Source organism: Hordeum vulgare, chromosome 2H, assembly GCF_904849725.1.
Source record: "Hordeum vulgare subsp. vulgare chromosome 2H, MorexV3_pseudomolecules_assembly, whole genome shotgun sequence".
Classification (NCBI taxonomy): domain Eukaryota; kingdom Viridiplantae; phylum Streptophyta; class Magnoliopsida; order Poales; family Poaceae; genus Hordeum; species Hordeum vulgare.
The window spans coordinates 656,780,727-656,801,351 of NC_058519.1; the positions used below are offsets into that span (position 1 = coordinate 656,780,727).

Genomic DNA, 20,625 nt, shown 5'->3' on the forward strand with positions numbered 1-20,625 from the left:
ATAAAATTCGTACTACTATTAATTGTTTTTTGTGTAATGGACAAAGGACTCGGTCGGTGGTTATAACGTAACGGCTTTTTTGCACGTACGTTGATATTTCCTCAACTAATGGATAAAGGACTCGGTCGATATTTCCTCAACTAATCTCTACAGCCCCATCAGCAAGCAGGTCTCGCCACGGCACGGTGCATCCAGCACAATAAGATTAGGGTTAGGTCTCGTGGAGTAGATTTAACCCGGTTAATTAGTCAAGGCGTGAGATCAAGCGATCATGGTCATGGTGATGGAGCTACCGGAGGACCTGCTCGCCGATGTCCTCCGCCGTCTTCTTCCGCACGGCCTCGCCGCGGCACGATGCGTCCACAGCTCCTGGCGTGCCATCATCGACACCCGCCGCCTCATGCACCTCCTCCCGCTCCGCCTGGCCGGCATCCTCATCACCTTCAACGGCAACCACCATCTCACGGAGCTCTTCGCCCGCCCCTCGCCGGCACCGGTCTCGGTCAGCTCCAAGTTTCACCACTACATGCCCGCCGGCGCCGGCTATGCCTATGCTGCGATCGTCACAGGCCACTGCAACGGCCTCCTCCTTCTGGAAGGCGGCTACGTGGTGAACCCCGCCACACGGCAGTGGGCCAAGCTGCCCTCCCCACGGCCGCCATGCCGCTACGGCGAGGAGAACTTTTGGTACCACGAGTACATCGTGTTTGACCCTGCCGTGTCGCCGCACTACGAGGTGCTCGTCGTTCCGGAGGGTTCTTACCCGTGGGGAACAATGGACCGTACGGTGGCGGGGTGGGAGTGGCCGCCGTCGTCGATGTTAGTGCAAGCTTTCTCCTCGAGGACGAATAGGTGGGAGGAGAGATCATTCCAGCGGCAAGGGGAGCCGTTCAGCACCATCGCCGACCAGCCTTTGTTCGGCGAACCAAAAACTGCTGTCTACTGGCGCGGACACCTCTATGTGCACCACTACTATTTTATGAGGTATTCTTAAGCCCGCATGCACCATCATGCATTTTTCTAATTAATTATTTAAAATATCACTCGATTTAAATTTTGTTTCTGGATGTGTTGTTGTTTTGTTTGTTTTTCCTACCTGATATGCATAGAATATCTTTGTCAAGCGGCAAATACCAAGTAATTAAACCGCCCCAAGATATTAATCCAGGACAGCTACAACTAGGAAGATCAGAGAAGGGAGTGTATCTCGCATCAATTGCTTATCCTGGTGAGCGGCTTCAAGTTTGGATCCTTGATGAATCTTGTGCTCGTCTCCAGTGGGTCCAAAAGTATCAGGCAGATCTTATGCATATACTGTCACATCGGAGCTCCAATTCAGAAGTTCACGGGTCTTGGGTCCTGGAAGATATCAACTATCATTCTTGTCATGACTGGTTTCCTGATTACAAAGAACAAGCACCACGGGGAAAAGGATTTGAGTGGGACTCGGATAATGAGGATGTTCTTGACACCAATGGTAAGATTGAACGGAGTTGCAGTGGACATATTGACATCATTGGATTTCATCCGCAGAAAGAAGTTCTCTTTTTGAGTGAATCATTGAAGAGAGGATTTGCCTATCATTTGAGCACCTCAAAGCTTCAGTACTTGGGATACATGTATCCCACACAGTATGAGTGGTTTGCTGAGGGCCATGAGCTCATAGAACACTCGTTTCCATACACACCGTGTTGGGCCACAGAGTTCCCTACACATAATTGATTCAAAAGCGTGTCATAGATTAGTTGTGTCTAGAGATGCATGGCAACACCCTTCGTGCATTCAAATCCAGCAGAACATGTGTAATGTTACTTTTTCACATTATAGTCAAGACAAATCTTAATTAAACTTTAGTGTTGTATTTATTCTGTGCACTTTCTAGATTAGCAATTGCTTCAAAAATCTCGACAGATGGCTTTAGAACATGTGTATTTATCCTGTAAACTTTAGTGTTGTATGGCCCATGCAATTGCTTCAAAAATCTCGACAGATGGCTTTAGATGGATGGCACGCCATGGATTGAAATAATGTCAATATAATAATTTTTGTTCTTATAGTCTTAAGAAATTAGTAGGATTTATTGTATTTCTACTTTCTAGGTAGAAATGTGGCCCGGGTGTACGTCCCTGATGAGACTATTGGCCTGACTTCAAAACAAAAGGACTAGAGAGAGAAACATGTACTGAAAGGGAATGTCCAACAGCCGACTGTTACAAAGTTCCACCTCATCTCTTCTCTCCTTCCACATCTCAGACTACTTTTCTCCCCCATGTCATCACTAGATCATGAGAGAGAAAAATCAGGAACAGCTGATTGTACCTTCGTTGGGATGCCCTAATATACACTATGATTGCTTCGCCAAACCCCATTAACTTAATACTCCACTGTACCTAAATACTTGTATTTTGAGAAAACTAGTATAGTTCTCTTCAGCTACAAGTATTTAAGTGAGTAATAGATTATTTCCCACATATATATTGTGCTGCACCATACAGTTCCTTGTAAATCATTTGTTTAGAATCTCATCACAGCATCCCAGTTTGGAGCCAGCAACAACCATGATGCTTTCATGGTTCTCTGAAATACCGTGTATGGTATATATATATATATTTTAAAGAAGGAATATCAGATGCATGCAGCCCCTTTATATTAAGTAAAAGAACTTATCTAACAGAGGTCTTAGATCCAAAATAAGCTCGGCGAAAATAGGGTGCAAAGACTATCCGTATCCTATTACTGGTCCGTCAACCAAACCAGTTGTAAATATCCCATGCTACCATCTCCTATTGGACAGACACAATAACCGAAGGCTCCATGGCCACCGCAGGAGTGAGTAACGATCACATACAGATGTAGGTTGTGGCCCTGTAGATAACATGCAAAAAGGGTTGTACGAGTTTGTCTTTTAAAAACTGTATAATTTTGTAGTTCCATATAGCCCATAATAATGCACATACTCCTATCTGAATTTGTTTCACTAAAAATATGCCATTATTATTTAAATACATAGATTTCACTGAAAATATGCCATTCTTATTTAATTTCCAATGAATCATGTCAACCTCATCAACTTTTTTGGAAGGGTTTTGACTAGATACAACCACATTTTCCATCGATCTCCTACCAAGGATCTCCGGAATTGTATATTTAGAGGAATAGACTGTAATACTGTGGCAACATAAGCCTCCTTGCGTTGCACAATATTGTAGTGAGATTTATATTGGATAGCTAGCGGCGTCTCTCCTAACCATATATCCTCCCAGAATCTCGCCGACTTACCATTACCAATGATAAATTTACTTCTCTGGAAATAGGCCACCTTCGTTCTCATCAAGCCCTTCCAAAAAGATGAGTCATTGGGTCTAAAGGTAACCTGGGCCCGTGTATGGTATATGTACGGTCGGCTGCTTTTTGCAGAAAAAATAGCCTCGTCGATGGTTTGTGGCCAGTTTATGACCTCGCGTGCTCATTCCACTTAGCCTTTTTTTTACGATGATACAAGGCTTGTTGTATAGTTGTAACATGTCATATAACATATCCCCTTTATATGAAGGGGACAACTCTTAATGTTGTATAATTATAAATATCTTATCATGTTATGCTCAAGTAATAAATAACACAAAGCATCGACCAAAATGAATAAAAACCAGATAAAGAAATCAGGTGCAACTATTGAAGATGATGTTCGTTTAACCCAATCATTGAAGAAAAAATTGGACTATCCTTTGAGTACCTGAAAGCTTCAAGACTTGGAAAACATTTACGCCACACACTATGATTGGTTTGGTGAAGGTAGGAGTTCATATAGAAAGCTCTTTCCATACGAAATGTGTTGGCTTGTAGAGTTCCCAGAAAGTTATTGATTCGCTCATCATGGATTTCCAATTTGGAGCTAGCTACAACCATGGTGCAGTAAAATCCTGTAGAACTTGTACGTTTACCTTTTCACTTTCTAGCCAAACAATCTTAAAGTTTAATTGTGAATTTATTTTGTTTGTGCTTTGTAGATAGCATTGCGGGCCATACATTTGCTCCAGAAATATAGATAGCTGATTTAAATGGTCGTTACAACAAATAATACAGGAAAAAAAAAACACTTGTTTGGAGTAATCCTAGACCCACAAAAACTTACGTGAGATTTTTATAGTGAAGGATTAAAGAATACAAAATGGAGTACTATTTTGTATTTCTGGTAAAGCTTGGTGAGATTTGTTTTATGGTATCTACTTTTCTAGGTAGTATTTTGACTTGCACACTTGCCGAACAAATTATAGTACACACCAATACCCCCTCCTTTTATAAATATAAGACACTCTAACCTTTTTCTGTATCGGATGTATATATACACATTTTAATATACTTATTCGTTTATTTCAGTTTGTATATAGTTCATATTGAAATATCCAAATCAACTTGTATTAGAGGACGGCCCACACATTGCTGCAGGAATGGTTGGTGAAAACTTGGATTGATAACATGAGAATCCAAATAAAAAAATGCATAAGTTATCATATTTGATTATGTATAGTTGTAAAAATAGTTATGGAATATAAGTAGAATATAGTTGAATGAAAAATATTTTCCTATGCAGAGTTGAATGTTGTGGTAGGTCTTTTTCCATGCATTATTGCACACTGTGGTGGGCATTATCCGTTCATAATTGTATGATTATATGAACAAGAAAAAGAAAGCTAACAGCGACAGTCTTAACTTCCTTGGGATTCAGTAGAGAGTATATATGGATGGTTAAAATTTAGATGTTTTCAAGATTTTGTTTAGTTAAAGGCCTCAGTTCCAGATCTTCATGTCTATCAAACTAACAAAGTGATATCAGCTCGCAAAGATAATAATAAACTTCTATTTCCATCGAGTAATAGTTAAAATCTTGGTTGAAAATGCAGGACACTGATTTTGGTCCGGAGACCTCCATTTAGAGCAACTCTAGCAGACCCCGCATCCGCCCCCGACCCGTAAAATAACCGTCAAAATGCGGGTTGGGGCGGAAAAGCCTGCCCGATCAGACCCCGCATCCCGCCGCGACCCACAAAAAATTAGGGGACGCGGCAAATTTCCGCCCCCAACCTGGGAAAACGCGGGTTTCCCCCTCGCGGCTGCGGTGCCCTGCATCACAGAGAAGCAGTTGGCGGGAGGGACATTTCAACCCGCGCTATTTTCCCCTCCTTCCGCCGCCGCCCCGCCCTTGCTTCTGCCCGCCCTCCACCGGCGATTCCGGCCATATCTGCAGGTGAGCCCCTGCACCGCCCCTCTGGATCCGGCGAGAAGAGCCCCCCCCCCCCCCCCCGCCGCCGCCTCCACCGTCGGGGATCGACCACCGCCTCGTCGCCGCCCGGGAGCACCTGTCGCCGGTTAGTACCTTCTTTGTGGTTTTTGCAAGCTGTGCGAGAAGATGGAGTTGACCCCGTGCGAGAAGTTCCTACTATCCGATTCGTCCGATTCGGACGGCTCGGATGTTGAGACCATGCTTGCGAACTTTCGTCAGCAAACATTAGTCATGGCGCTTGCCGGGAAGGAGCATGAAGACGAGAATCGGAAGAGGAGGCGAGGATCGACTGTCGGGCTTTTGTGCATTCCTCGGAATCGCCATCTTGGGAACGAGATGTTGATGCAAGACTATTTCGTGGAGAATCCTACATATCCTTCGCACCTCTTCCGGAGAAGGTACCGAATGCGCCGATCCCTCTTTGTGAAAATTGTTCAAGCTTGCGAGGAAAATTGCCGGTATTTTACTCAAAGAAGGAGTGCCGCGGGCTTAAAAGGATTTAGTGCATATCAAAAAATCTCCGCAGCTATGCGGGTGATTGCATATGGCGTTCCGGCAGACTATGCCGATGAGTATCTTCGCATTGGTGAAGATACCACAATTGAGTCTATGCGTAGATTTGCGAAAGTGATCATCCGTGTCTTCGATCCTGAGTATCTTCGGGCACCCAATGAAGATGACACAAAGAAATTGATGGCATCTAATAAAAGGAGAGGTTGGCGTGGCATGCTAGGTAGCATTGATTGTATGCATTGCAATTGGAAAAATTGCCCCAAGGCTTTGTTGGGGAACGTCGCATGGGAAACAAAAATTTTCCTACGCGCACGAAGACCTATCATGGTGATGTCCATCTACGAGAGGGGATGAGTGATCTACGTACCCTTGTAGACCGTACAACAGAAGCGTTAGTGAACGCGGTTGATGTAGTGGAACGTCCTCACGTCCCTCGATCCGCCCCGCGAACAATCCCGCGATCAGTCCCACGATCTAGTACCGAACGGACGGCACCTCCGCGTTCAGCACACGTACAGCTCGACGATGATCTCGGCCTTCTTGATCCAGCAAGAGAGACGGAGAGGTAGAAGAGTTCTCCGGCAGCGTGACGGCGCTCCGGAGGTTGGTGATGACCTTGTCTCAGCAGGGCTCCGCCCGAGCTCCGCAGAAACGCGATCTAGAGGGAAAACCGTGGAGGTATGTGGTCGGGCTGCCATGGAAAAGTCGTCTCAAATCAGCCCTAAAACCTCCGTATATATAGGTGGGAGGGAGGGGGCCTTGCCTTGGGGCTCAAGGAGCCCCAAGGGGGTCGGCCGAGCCAAAGGGGGGAAGGACTCCCCCCCAAACCGAGTCCAACTTGGTTTGGTGGGAGGAGTCCTTCTCTCCTTTCCCACCTCCTCTTTTTTTTTTCTCCTTGATTTTTTCTTCCTAGGCGCATAGGGTCCTTTTGGGCTGCCCCACCAGCCCACTAAGGGCTGGTGCGCCACCCTCAAGGCCTATGGGCTTCCCCGGGGTGGGTTGCCCCCCCGGTGAACTCCCGGAACCCATTCGTAATTCCCGGTACATTTCCGGTAACTCCGAAAACCTTCCGGTAATCAAATGAGGTCATCCTATATATCAATCTTCGTTTCCGGACTATTCCGGAAACCCTCGTGACGTCCGTGATCTCATCCGGGACTCCGAACAACATTCGGTAACCAACCATATAACTCAAATACGCATAAAACAACGCCGAACCTTAAGTGTGCAGACCCTGCGGGTTCGAGAACTATGTAGACATGACCCGAGAGACTCCTCGGTCAATATCCAATAGCGGGACCTGGATGCCCATATTGGATCCTACATATTCTATGAAGATCTTATCGTTTGAACCTCAGTGCCAAGGATTCGTATAATCCCGTATGTCATTCCCTTTGTCCTTCGGTATGTTACTTGCCCGAGATTCGATCGTCGGTATCCGCATACCTATTTCAATCTCGTTTACCGGCAAGTCTCTTTACTCGTTCCGTAATACAAGATCCCGCAACTTACACTAAGTCACTTTGCTTGCAAGGCTTGTGTGTGATGTTGTATTACCGAGTGGGCCCCGAGATACCTCTCCGTCACACGGAGTGACAAATCCCAGTCTTGATCCATACTAACTCAACTAACACCTTCGGAGATACCTGTAGAGCATCTTTATAGTCACCCAGTTACGTTGCGACGTTTGATACACACAAAGTATTCCTCCGGTGTCAGTGAGTTATATGATCTCATGGTCATAGGAATAAATACTTGACACGCAGAAAACAGTAGCAACAAAATGACACGATCAGCATGCTACGTCTATAAGTTTGGGTCTAGTCCATCACGTGATTCTTCTAATGACGTGATCCAGTTATCAAGCAACAACACCTTCTTCATACTCAGAAGACACTGACTATCTTTGATCAACTGGCTAGCTAACTAGAGGCTTGCTAGGGACGGTGTTTTGTCTATGTATCCACATATGTAAATGAGTCTTCATTCAATACAATTATAGCATGCATAATAAACGATTATCTTGATACAGGAATTATAATAATAACTACATTTATCATTGCCTCTAGGGTATAATTCCAACAGTCTCCCACTTGCACTAGAGTCAATAATCTAGCCCTCACATCATCATGTGAATTACATTGTAATAAATGTAACACCCATACAGTTCTGGTGTTGATCATGCTTTGGCTGTGGAAGAGGTTTAGTCAGCGGGTCTGCTACATTCAGATCCGTGTGCACCTTGCATATATTTACGTCCTCTCCCTCGACGTAGTCGCGGATGAGGTTGAAGCGTCGTTTGATGTGTCTGGACTTCTTGTGAAACCGTGGTTCCTTTGCTAGGGCAATGGCACCCGTGTTGTCACACAACAAGGTTATTGGATTCAGTGCGCTTGGCACCACTCCAAGATCCGTCATGAATTGCTTCATCCAGACACCCTCCTTAGCTGCCTCCGAGGCAGCCATGTACTCCGCTTCACATGTAGAATCTGCTACGACGCTCTGCTTGGAACTACACCAGCTTACCGCACCCCCATTAAGAATAAATACGTATCCGGTTTGCGATTTAGAGTCGTTCGGATCTGTGTCAAAGCTTGCATCGACGTAACGTTTTACGGCGAGCTCTTCGTCACCTCCATATACGAAAAACATCTCCTTAGTCCTTTTCAGGTACTTCAGGATATTCTTGACCGCCGTCCAGTGATCCACTCGTGGATTACTCTGGAACCTACCTACGATCCTTATGGCCAGGCTAACATCCGGTCTAGTGCACAGCATTGCATACATGATAGAACCTATGGCTGAAGCATAGGGGACAGAGCGCATATGCTCTCTATCTTCATCAGTTGCTGGGCACTGAGTCTTACTCAATCTCGTACCTTGTAAAACTGGCAAGAACCCTTTCTTGGACTGTTCCATTTGAACCTCTTCAAAACTTTATCAAGGTATGTGCTTTGTGAAAGTCCTATCAGGCGTTTTGATCTATCCCTATAGATCTTAATGCCTAGAATGTAAGCAGCTTCTCCTAGGTCCTTCATAGAGAAACTTTTATTCAAGTAATCCTTTACGCCATCCAAAAACTCTACGTTGTTTCCAATCAGCAATATGTCATCCACATATAATATTAGAAACGCCACAGAGCTCCCACTCACTTTCTTGTAAATACAAGATTCTCCAACCACTTGTATAAACCCAAATGCTTTGATCACCTCAGCAAAGCGCTTGTTCCAACTCCGAGATGCTTGCACCAGTCCATAAATGGATCGCTGGAGCTTGCACACCTTATTAGCATTCTTAGGATTGACAAAACCTTCGGGTTGTACCATATAAAACTCTTCCTTAAGGAAACCGTTAAGGAACGTCGTTTTGACATCCATCTGCCAGATTTCATAATCGAAAAATGCACCTATTGCTAACATGATTCTGACGGACTTAAGCATCGCTACGGGTGAGAATGTCTCATCGTAGTCAACTCCTTGAACTTGTGAAAAACCCTTTGCCACAAGTTGAGCTTTATAAACGGTCACATTGTCGTCAACGTCCGTCTTCTTCTTAAAGATCCATTTGTTCTGAATAGCCTTGCGGCCCTCAGGTAGTACCTCCAAAGTCCACACTTTGTTCTCATACATGGATCCTATCTCGGACTTCATGGCTTCTAGCCATTTGTTGGAATCTGGGCCCACCATTGCTTCTTCATAATTTGCAGGTTCATTGTTGTCTAACAACATGATTGATAAGACGGGATTTCCGTACCACTCTGGAGCAGCACGTGGTCTCGTCGACCTGCGTGGTTCGACAGAAACTTGAACTGGAGTTTCATGATCATCATCATTAACTTCCTCCTCAACCGGCATCGCAACGACAGAGGTTTCCCCTTGCCCTGCGCCATCATCTAGAGGGATGAGAGGTTCGACAACCTCGTCAAGTTCTATCTTCCTCCCACTCAATTCTCTCGAGAGAAACTCCTTCTCGAGAAAAGCTCCATTCTTAGCAACAAACACTTTGCCCTCGGATTTGAGATAGAAGGTATACCCAAATGTCTCTTTTGGGTAACCTATGAAGACGCACCTTTCCGCTTTGGGTTCCAGCTTTTCAGGCTGAAGCTTTTTGACATAAGCATCACATCCCAAAATTTAAGAAACGACACCTTTGGCCTTTTGCCATACCACAGTTCGTATGGTGTCGTCTCAACGGATTTTGATGGTGCCCTATTTAAAGTGAATGCAACTGTTTCTAATGCATAACCCCAAAATGATAACGGCAAATCGGTAAGAGACATCATAGATCGCACCATCTCTAATAACGTACGATTACGACGTTCGGACACACCATTACCCTGTGGTGTTCTAGGCGGTGTTAACTGCGAAACAATTCCACGTTGTCTTAAGTGAGCACCAAACTCGAAACTCACATATTCACCCCCACGATCAGACCGTAGGAACTTGATCTTCTTGTTACGATGATTTTCCACTTCACTCTAAAATTGCTTGAACTTTTCAAATGTTTCAGACTTGTGTTTCATCAAGTAGACATAACCATATCTACTCAAATCGTCAGTGAAGGTGAGAAAATAACGATATCCGCCGCGTGCCTCCACGCTCATCGGACCACACACATCGGTATGTATGATTTCCAACAAGTCATTTGCACGCTCCGTTGTTCCGGAGAACGGAGTCTTAGTCATCTTGCCCATGAGGCATGGTTCGCACGTGTCAAGTGAATCAAAGTCAAGTGACTCGAAAAGTCCATCAGCATGGAGTTTCTTCATGCGCTTTACACCAATATGACCTAAGCGGCAGTGCCACAAAAATATGGCGCTATCATTGTTAACTCTAACTCTTTTGGTCTCAATGTTATGTATATGCGTATCGCTATCAAGATTCAATATGAACAATCCTCTCACATTGGGTGCATGACCATAAAGATGTTACTCATAGAAATAGAACAACCATTATTCTCTGACTTAAAAGAGTAACCGTCTCGCAATAAACAAGATCCAGATATAATGTTCATGCTCAACGCAGGCACTAAATAACAATGATTTAAGTTCATCACTAATCGTGATGGTGACTGAAGTGAAACTGTGCCGACGGTGATTGCATCAACCTTGGAACCATTTCCTACGCGCATCGTCACTTCATCTTTCGCCAGCCTTCGTCTATTCCGTAGTTCCTGTTTTGAGTTGCAAATATGAGCAACAGAACCGGTATCGAATACCCAGGCACTACTATGAGAGCCGGTTAAGTACACATCAATAACATGTATATCAAATATACCTGATTTTTCTTTGGCCGCATTCTTATCAGCCAGATACTTGGGGCAGTTGCGCTTCCAGTGACCCATACCCTTGCAATAGAAGCACTCTGTTTCAGGCTTAGGTCCAGCTTTGGGCTTCTTCGTCGGATTAGCAACAGGCTTGCCGCTCTTCTTTGAATTACCCTTCTTGCCTTTGCCGTTTCTCTTGAAACTAGTGGTTTTATTCACCATCAACACTTGATGCTCTTTACGGAGTTCAGACTCTGCGACTTTCAGCATCGCAAACAACTCGTCGGGTGACTTGTTCATCCCTTGCATGTTGTAGTTCAACACAAAGCCTTTATAGCTTGGCGGCAGTGATTGAAGGATTCTGTCAGTGATAGCTTCTTGCGGGAGTTCAATCCCTAGCTCAGCTAGACGGTTTGAGTACCCAGACATTTTGAGCACATGTTCACTGACAGACGAGTTTTCCTCCATCTTGCAAGCATAGAATTTATCGGAGGTCTCATACCTCTCGATCCGGGCGTTCTTCTGAAAGATGAACTTCAACTCCTGGAACATCTCAAATGCTCCATGACGCTCAAAGCGACGTTGAAGTCTCGGTTCTAAGCCATACAAGACTGCACATTGAACTATTGAGTAGTCCTCCTTACGTGCTAACCAAGCGTTCTTAACATCCTGATCAGCCGTAGCGGGTGGTTCATCTCCTAGCGCAGCATTAAGGACATAATCCTTCTTCCCAGCATGTAAGATTAGCTTAAGATTACGAGCCCAGTCTACAAAGTTGCTTCCATCATCTTTCAACTTAGCTTTCTCTAGGAACGTATTAAAATTCAGGGTGACTGTCGCGTGAGCCATGATCTACAACACAAATATATTCAAAGTGGACTTAGACTATGTTCAAGATAATTAGAGTTTAACTTAATCAAATTATATGCTAAACTTCCACTCAAAAAATACATCTCTCTAGTCATTTGAGTGGTTCATGATCCACTTACACTAGCTCAAGTCCGGTCATCACGTGAGTTGAGTATAGTTTCAGTGGTAAGCATCCCTATGCTAATCATATCTTCTATATGATTCATGATCGACCTTTCGGTCTCATGTGTTCCTAGGCCATGTCTGCACATGCTAGGCTCGTCAAGCTTAACCCGAGTGTTCCGCGTGCGCAACTGTTTTGCACCCGTTGTATGTGAACGTTGAGTCTATCACACCCGATCATCACGTGGTGTCTCGAAACGACGAACTGTAGCAACGGTGCACTATCGGGGAGAACACAATTTCGTCTTGAAATTTTAGTGAGAGATCACCTCATAATGCTACCGTCGTTCTAAGCAAAATAAGGTGCATAAAAGGATTAACATCACATGCAATTCATAAGTGACATGATATGGCCATCATCACGTGCTTCTTGATCTCCATCACCAAAACACCGGCACGATCTTTTTCTCACCGGCGCCACACCATGATCTCCATCAACGTGTTGCCATCGGGGTTGTCGTGCTACTCATGCTATTACTACTAAAGCTACATCCTAGCAAAATAGTAAACGCATCTACAAGCACAAATGTTAGTATAAAGACAACCCTATGGCTCCTGCCGGTTGCCGTACCATCGACGTGCAAGTCGATATTTTCTATTACAACATGATCATCTCATACATCCAATATATCACATCACATCATTGGCCATATCACATCACAAGCATACCCTGCAAAAACAAGTTGGACGTCCTCTATGTTGTTGCATGTTTTACGTGGTGACCATGGGTATCTAGTAGGATCGCATCTTACTTACGCAAATACCACAACGGAGATATATGAGTTGCTATTTAACCTCATCCAAGGACCTCCTCGGTCAAATCCGATTCAACTAAAGTTGGAGAAACCGACACTTGCCAGTCATCTTTGAGCAACTGGGTTACTCGTAGTGATGAAACCAGTCTCTCCTAAGCGTACGAGTAATGTCGGTCCAAGCCGCTTCAATCCAACAATACCGCGGAATCAAGAAAAGACTAAGGAGGGCAGCAAAACGCACATCACCGCCCACAAAAACTTTTGTGTTCTACTCGAGAAGACATCTACGCATGAACTAGCTCATGATGCCACTGTTGGGGAACGTCGCATGGGAAACAAAAGTTTTCCTACGCGCACGAAGACCTATCATGGTGATGTCCATCTACGAGAGGGGATGAGTGATCTACGTACCCTTGTAGACCGTACAGCAGAAGCGTTAGTGAACACGGTTGATGTAGTGGAACGTCCTCACGTCCCTCGATCCGCCCCGCGAACAATCCCACGATCAGTCCCACGATCTAGTACCGAACGGACGGCACCTCCGCGTTCAGCACAAGTACAGCTCGACGATGATCTCAGCCTTCTTGATCCAGCAAGAGAGACGGAGAGGTAGAAGAGTTCTCCGGCAGCGTGACGGCGCACCGGAGGTTGGTGATGACCTTGTCTCAGCACGGCTCCGCCCGAGCTCCGCAGAAACGCGATCTAGAGGGAAAACCGTGGAGGTATGTGGTCGGGCTGCCATGGAAAAGTCGTCTCAAATCAGCCCTAAAACCTCCGTATATATAGGTGGGAGGGAGGGGGCCTTGCCTTGGGGCTCAAGGAGCCCCAAGGGGGTCGGCCGAGCCAAAGGGGGGAAGGACTCCCCCCCAAACCGAGTCCAACTTGGTTTGGTGGGAGGAGTCCTTCTCTCCTTTCCCACCTCCTCTTTTTTTCTTTTCTCCTTGATTTTTTCTTCCTAGGCGCATAGGGTCCTTTTGGGCTGCCCCACCAGCCCACTAAGGGCTGGTGCGCCACCCTCAAGGCCTATGGGCTTCCCCGGGGTGGGTTGCCCCCCCGGTGAACTCCCGGAACCCATTCGTAATTCTCGGTACATTCCCGGTAACTCCGAAAACCTTCCGGTAATCAAATGAGGTCATCCTATATATCAATCTTCGTTTCCGGACTATTCCGGAAACCCTCGTGACGTCCGTGATCTCATCCGGGACTCCGAACAACATTCGGTAACCAACCATATAACTCAAATACGCATAAAACAACGCCGAACCTTAAGTGTGCAGACCCTGCGGGTTCGAGAACTATGTAGACATGACCCGAGAGACTCCTCGGTCAATATCCAATAGCGAGACCTGGATGCCCATATTGGATCCTACATATTCTACGAAGATCTTATCGTTTGAACCTCAGTGCCAAGGATTCATATAATCCCGTATGTCATTCCCTTTGTCCTTCGGTATGTTACTTGCCCGAGATTCGATCGTCGGTATCCGCATACCTATTTCAATCTCGTTTACCGGCAAGTCTCTTTACTCGTTCCGTAATACAAGATCCCGCAACTTACACTAAGTCACTTTGCTTGCAAGGCTTGTGTGTGATGTTGTATTACCGAGTGGGCCCCGAGATACCTCTCCGTCACACGGAGTGACAAATCCCAGTCTTGATCCATACTAACTCAACTAACACCTTCGGAGATACCTGTAGAGCATCTTTATAGTCACCCAGTTACGTTGCGACGTTTGATACACACAAAGTATTTCTCCGGTGTCAGTGAGTTATATGATCTCATGGTCATAGGAATAAATACTTGACACGCAGAAAACAGTAGCAACATAATGACACGATCAACATGCTACGTCTATAAGTTTGGGTCTAGTCCATCACGTGATTCTCCTAATGACGTGATCCAGTTATCAAGCAACAACACCTTGTTCATAATCAGAAGACACTGACTATCTTTGATCAACTGGCTAGCTAACTAGAGGCTTGCTAGGGACGGTGTTTTGTCTATGTATCCATACATGTAAATGAGTCTTCATTCAATACAATTATAGCATGGATAATAAACCATTATCTTGATACAGGAATTATAATAATAACTACATTTATCATTGCCTCTAGGGCATAATTCCAACAGTCTCCCACTTGCACTAGAGTCAATAATCTAGCCCTCACATCATCATGTGAATTACATTGTAATAAATCTAACACCCATACAGTTCTGATGTTGATCATGCTTTGGCCGTGGAAGAGGTTTAGTCAGCGGGTCTGCTACATTCAGATCCGTATGCACCTTGCATATATTGACGTCCTCTCCCTCGACGTAGTCGCGGATGAGGTTGAAGCGTCGTTTGATGTGTCTGGACTTCTTGTGAAACCGTGGTTCCTTTGCTAGGGCAATGGCACCCGTGTTGTCACACAACAAGGTTATTGGATTCAGTGCGCTTGGCACCACTCCAAGATCCGTCATGAATTGCTTCATCCAGACACCCTCCTTAGCTGCCTCCGAGGCAGCCATGTACTCCGCTTCACATGTAGAATCTGCTACGACGCTCTGCTTGGAACTGCACCAGCTTACCGCACCCCCATTAAGAATAAATACGTATCCGGTTTGCGATTTAGAGTCGTCCGGATCTGTGTCAAAGCTTGCATCGACGTAACCTTTTACGGCGAGCTCTTCATCACCTCCATATACGAGAAACATCTCCTTAGTCCTTTTCAGGTACTTCAGGATATTCTTGACCGCCGTCCAGTGATCCACTCCATCTGTGCTAGCCCGGACCAGCCCGAAAAAGCTGTTTTACGCGAACTGCAAACGCATTTTATGGACTGACGGAATGTGGGGTCTGCTAGAGTTGCTCTTAGGAGTCCCATGATCCAGACACTCAACGCTGTCTGAAAAGCATTGATAGTGCCAGATCAGAGTTGGACAGACTTGTGTCGTTGCAGTTAATTCGCAGTCACCTGCCTACGTGTTCCACGCCGCGCAGTTAGCTCCGACGGGCCTTGGTCCGTGTTGGAACAAGGTCCCGGCAGCAGCTGTCTCCTCGCTGTCCTCTTTGTTTCCCTAGAGCAACTCCAATGCGATCGATTTATTTTGTAAGCGCATGTTTATTGAAGGTAGAATGATATAAAAGTCAGCCGAATGGACCGAACTAAATGGACATGTATTCGCCTTTTATTCATCGCGTGATCTATTTCAGATTTAAATTTAGGCCACGTTTAAGTCAGCACGGACATAAAACAGACACGTGCGGCGCTCGTCTCGTCCTCTTGGCCCTCAAGTCAGTAGTATAGTGGTCATTCCATCTTCCTTCCATCGACATCCAGCATAGTCGGGTGTCCCACCAATCGCCGCCGCCGCCTAGTTCAGGTGCCCACGCCAACCATCCGCGCTGCTGCCGCAATACGCCACTTCCAACGTCGCTGCAACAGTCGCCTCGATCACTGGCGCCGCAGCACCCCCGACGTCCCAAACACATCCCCACACCTCCCACACCTCCCTCCCACTACCTGCAACATCCAAACTGTGGCGACCTCGCTCGCCGTACGCTTCACTGACGGCTTCACCAGGGGAGTCATGGGGCTCTTCATCGGCCAGCTTATTCGACGATGACCACAAGGTGTTCGACGGTTTGCTCGATTCAGTCGACGAGTTCTTTTTTCATAATTTCCTTTGCGACTCAGATGATTCTTCATCCGATGATGAGGAACTTGTGGCTGCTGTGTTGGTCGACCATGACAACGTTATTAGGCAGCAGTCGATGTTCATTAGCTCAATTCTGGGCATACTCCGGCGTTGAGCAACAAAATAAAGATTGGTCACTCCCTACTATGGAAGGACTACTTCGAGAGCCCCAAATCGCTCTTCCCATCCCACCTATTGAGGCACATTATTGTATGGCAAGACATGTGTTCAACCCTATCCGGGAAAGGGTGGTGGCATACGATAAGTATTTGAGTGCAAGGAGGATGCCCTCAGAAAGATTAGCTTCGCCTCTTATAAAAAATGCACCGCATCTATTCAGATACTTGCATACGGAGTTCACGGGGATCTAATTGATGAGTATGTCCGAATGTGCGAGTCCACGTGCCTAGACTGCATGTACACGTTTTGCAAGGCTGTGATAGCAGTGTTTGGACCGGTGTATTTTAGAGAGCCAAATGCCACAGATACAACCCGGTTGTTGGTGATGAATGCCAGAAGGGTTTTTCGAGCATGCTTGGTAGCATATATTGTATGCATTAGGAGTGAAAGAACCGTCCTTCTGCTTGACAGGGACAATATAGAGCCATGTCAAAACTTGCACTATCATACTCGAGGTCGTGGCTTCACAATGTCTTTGAATTTGGAGTCTTTATTTGGCATGATCCGATCCCACAATGATATCAACATGCTTCAAGCCTTCAACGCTCTCTAATTTTTTCAAGGCTGGTAGAAGGCAAATGTCCGGAGGTCAATGTTGAGATCAGTGGCCACGACTACCACAAAGGATACTACCTAGCAAATAGTATCCTTAAGCTGGTTGTAATGGGTAGTATCATATACTAGCATCATGCATATGATACTAGTGTATGATACCACATCCGTAATGCATAGTATTATATGTTAGTATCATAGGGTAGTTCATTTCTTGCCATGCAAGACACATAGTAGCACATCATTTAATATGATACGGTATCATGATATGATACTCAACTCGCTCTTTCTTCATTTAATTCTATGCCACATCATCGAAATTGACTAGTTGGCATGCATGATACTCCCTCCTTTTCGGTTTATAGGGCTCATCTTAAAATTTTCAGATTTCCACTATATTAGGCTCATTTTGAGTCTAAGTGAGTTAAAGCGCTTTGAGTCTCACACCATATTTAATTCATAGAGTTTAGAAAAAGGAGATGAGTGGCTATGCATGCATCGTTTTCTACATCCATCATGCAAGTTTAATGAAAGAAAGGATGCTACATTCATTGTCTTGGAAATTGAATATGTGAGAAATATTTCATTGGCTAGTTTAAACTAGTGTCATCCACTTACAATTCACCTTGGTTGATGAGATTTCAGATTTGAACCCTATAAACCGGAAAGGAGGGAGTACTATCTATGATACTACCATTATAAGTAGCCTTAGTGAACTATTCTTGTGAAAATAATCCCAACCCTGCACAGTCACCGTCAAATATGTTTATGTCGTGATTGGTTATTCATTAACATGTTTATGTCGTCGCTAGCATTACTATCTAGCAAATACTACCTAGCAAATTGTTTATATGACAATTATTTTAATGAGGAAAGAGCTAATTGAGGTTTGTCATGATTGGTTATTCATTACTCCCTCCGTCCCGGTGTATAAGTCATTTGTGTAGTTTTAGGTCACCGGTTTTTAGGAATTAAATGTGTTATATGTCATGAAAAGTACTTCCTCCGTCTCGGTGCATTAGGCATCTTACGAAAATCAAATAATCCCAAAACACTAAGGCACATTAGATTAGTACTAGTTGCATGCATATTAATTAGACCACATCTATTAATTGAAGGACCAATGCATGCAATTTATGCGGCACACTTTTTGGATTTCAAGAGGTATTCTAATTAATAGCACGTTTTCAGTTGAGAAAGGAATGGTGTGATTGACTTCCTCTGCAATTTAATTTTCTTCTCCTACCCAATCTATGCGTGCCTAGGTTGCAGTGCACCTCCTAAAATGCCTAATGCACCGAGACTGAGGGAGTATATCATTAGATTTCTACACGGATGTAGTTTTTAAATATATATTTTCCGTCACATATGATACATATTTAGATAGTTAAATTATCGATCTAGAACTACGCGAATGACTTATACACCGGGACGGAGGTAGTAATATGTTTATGTCTTGGCTAGCATCCATGCCACTTCCTCCGTAACAGCGGAAGGAAATAGAGGTGAGAGAAGGAAGGTGTTAGAAAGGGCACGGTCACCGTCATTTGTGGTTCGAGGTGTCCAAGAGCGCGGTGCAATTAATGAATAACCAATGCATCAACTAATTTGGACGGAGGGTGTCCCCGCATGTCATTCCATTCCCTCTATATATCATCGGCGTCTAATTAAGCTAATCACATCCAAGTCCACCACTACCCCCCACACACATGCTAGAGCATCACGGAGCCATGACCACCCCTTCTCCGCTCACCCAACCGTCCGCTCCCCCATCCCCATCCCCCATCCGGCACCTCCACATCCATACCCATCGCCGACGGCGGCATCCCTTCTCTGCCCTCAACCACGACGGAGCAGCGACAGTCAGACGCGACGGCGGGCAGTACTGTTATCCAGGTGTAGTCGGAGCAGCAAGAAGCAAGACAGACGACCGGCGGGACTAGGTACTACTTCAAGGGCCCGATAGAGTACTGCTTGCTGTGTTTGTTTGGAACGTGTTACGTGCTTTTCAAGATTTTGTCACCTTGTTTGAAGTGGACATGGAATTGCGTGAAGTTCTGGACGCCGATTAGCGCGACGTTCCTCGTCTATTGGCTCATATACCGCCCTGACCGCTTCCACCCACACGCCGGCACCACCGTCCTCGCCGCCTTTGACCTCACCGACGGCGCCACTACCCTCCAGTACGACCTGGCCGTCGACCTCAGCTTCCGGAACTCCCACCACCTCTCAATCCGCTACCTCGATGTCGCCGCATCCTTGTTCTACAACGGTACCAGGCTCGGCCCCACCGACGACCCGCTCCCGAGCTTCATCCAGAGACGCAAGAACACAACCGTACGTAGTCCTACTGTCCTACACCACACCACCACTGACTCGCTCACTTGTGGCTAGGTAGCTAGCTTGAGCAACTAAAGCTGAGTGCATGCAGGTGCTACACCCGGCGTTCCATGGCGCGGTGACCGTGGACTCCGGTGTGGCGGCCGAGCTGCAGAGGGAGTGCGCGGCGGGGACCGTGCACCTGAGAATCACCGTGTCACTCACGCTCGTCTACAAGGTGTTGTTCGTCAAGGACGTCTTCTTCTACGAGTACGACTGCTGGCTGTGGTTCCCGCCGCCGCGCAAAACCCCCCGCCGGCACTCTTCGACGGGGACGACACCATGTGCTGGCGCGTTTGACGCACTCCCATTTTTGTTTGTTTGTTTGTTCGTCATAGTAATATGGTTGTCGAGTTGGTGCGTTATTTCGTCTTCGTAATTAATTTTTTTTAGGGGAAATTGCCACTTTATTAGGCTAAAACAAAGCCTGGAATATCGTCTTCTTAATTGAGAGCACCTGTTCGACGCTCATTTGGGTTGGATAATAGAAAAGGATAGATGGTGGCTTGCACCTTCTTAATGCATTTTTTACTTCATTTTACAGGGTTTTATGAAAAAGTTATATGTACATTTTTCATTGACCGGAGAGAGTATGAAACACTGATCGAGTTCTAATGATTGGTCCTTCTCATACAGCGGGGCCAGGGATGTCTATGGGAACGATGAATCGTTCATGTTCAAAGTGGTCTATTTCGCCTTCAAGATGGTCTTGAGCTACATGGTCACCTGGCTCAGCATGCTCCTCCTCTATGGCATCTACTTCCGTCCATACGCGGTCCGGCCAAACGTGGACGCCGCTGCCCTCGTCGCCTTTGACCTCTCCCCCGGACCCGGCAACAATACTATGCTTCACTACGACCTTGCCCTCAACGTCACCTTCTTCAACGACCACCGGATCTGGGCCATCCGCTTCAACCACTTCACCGCCAGGCTCTACTTCAACGGCACCCAGGTCAGCCCGCCCGACGACACGTTCCCAAAGTTCA

The 20,625-nt window shown here is 45.7% G+C and overlaps 1 protein-coding gene across 1 annotated transcript; it reads left to right on the forward strand.

Moving 5' to 3' along the window:
• The first annotated feature begins 271 nt into the window (after positions 1 to 271).
• LOC123428936 lies at positions 272 to 20,270 on the forward strand. Its single transcript, XM_045113028.1, has 4 exons — positions 272 to 984; positions 1,110 to 1,242; positions 19,163 to 19,597; positions 19,692 to 20,270. Exons 1-4 carry the CDS (start codon positions 272 to 274, stop codon positions 20,016 to 20,018), a joined length of 1,608 nt encoding a protein of 535 aa, XP_044968963.1. The 3' UTR covers positions 20,019 to 20,270.
• Positions 20,271 to 20,625: the final 355 nt, after the last annotated feature.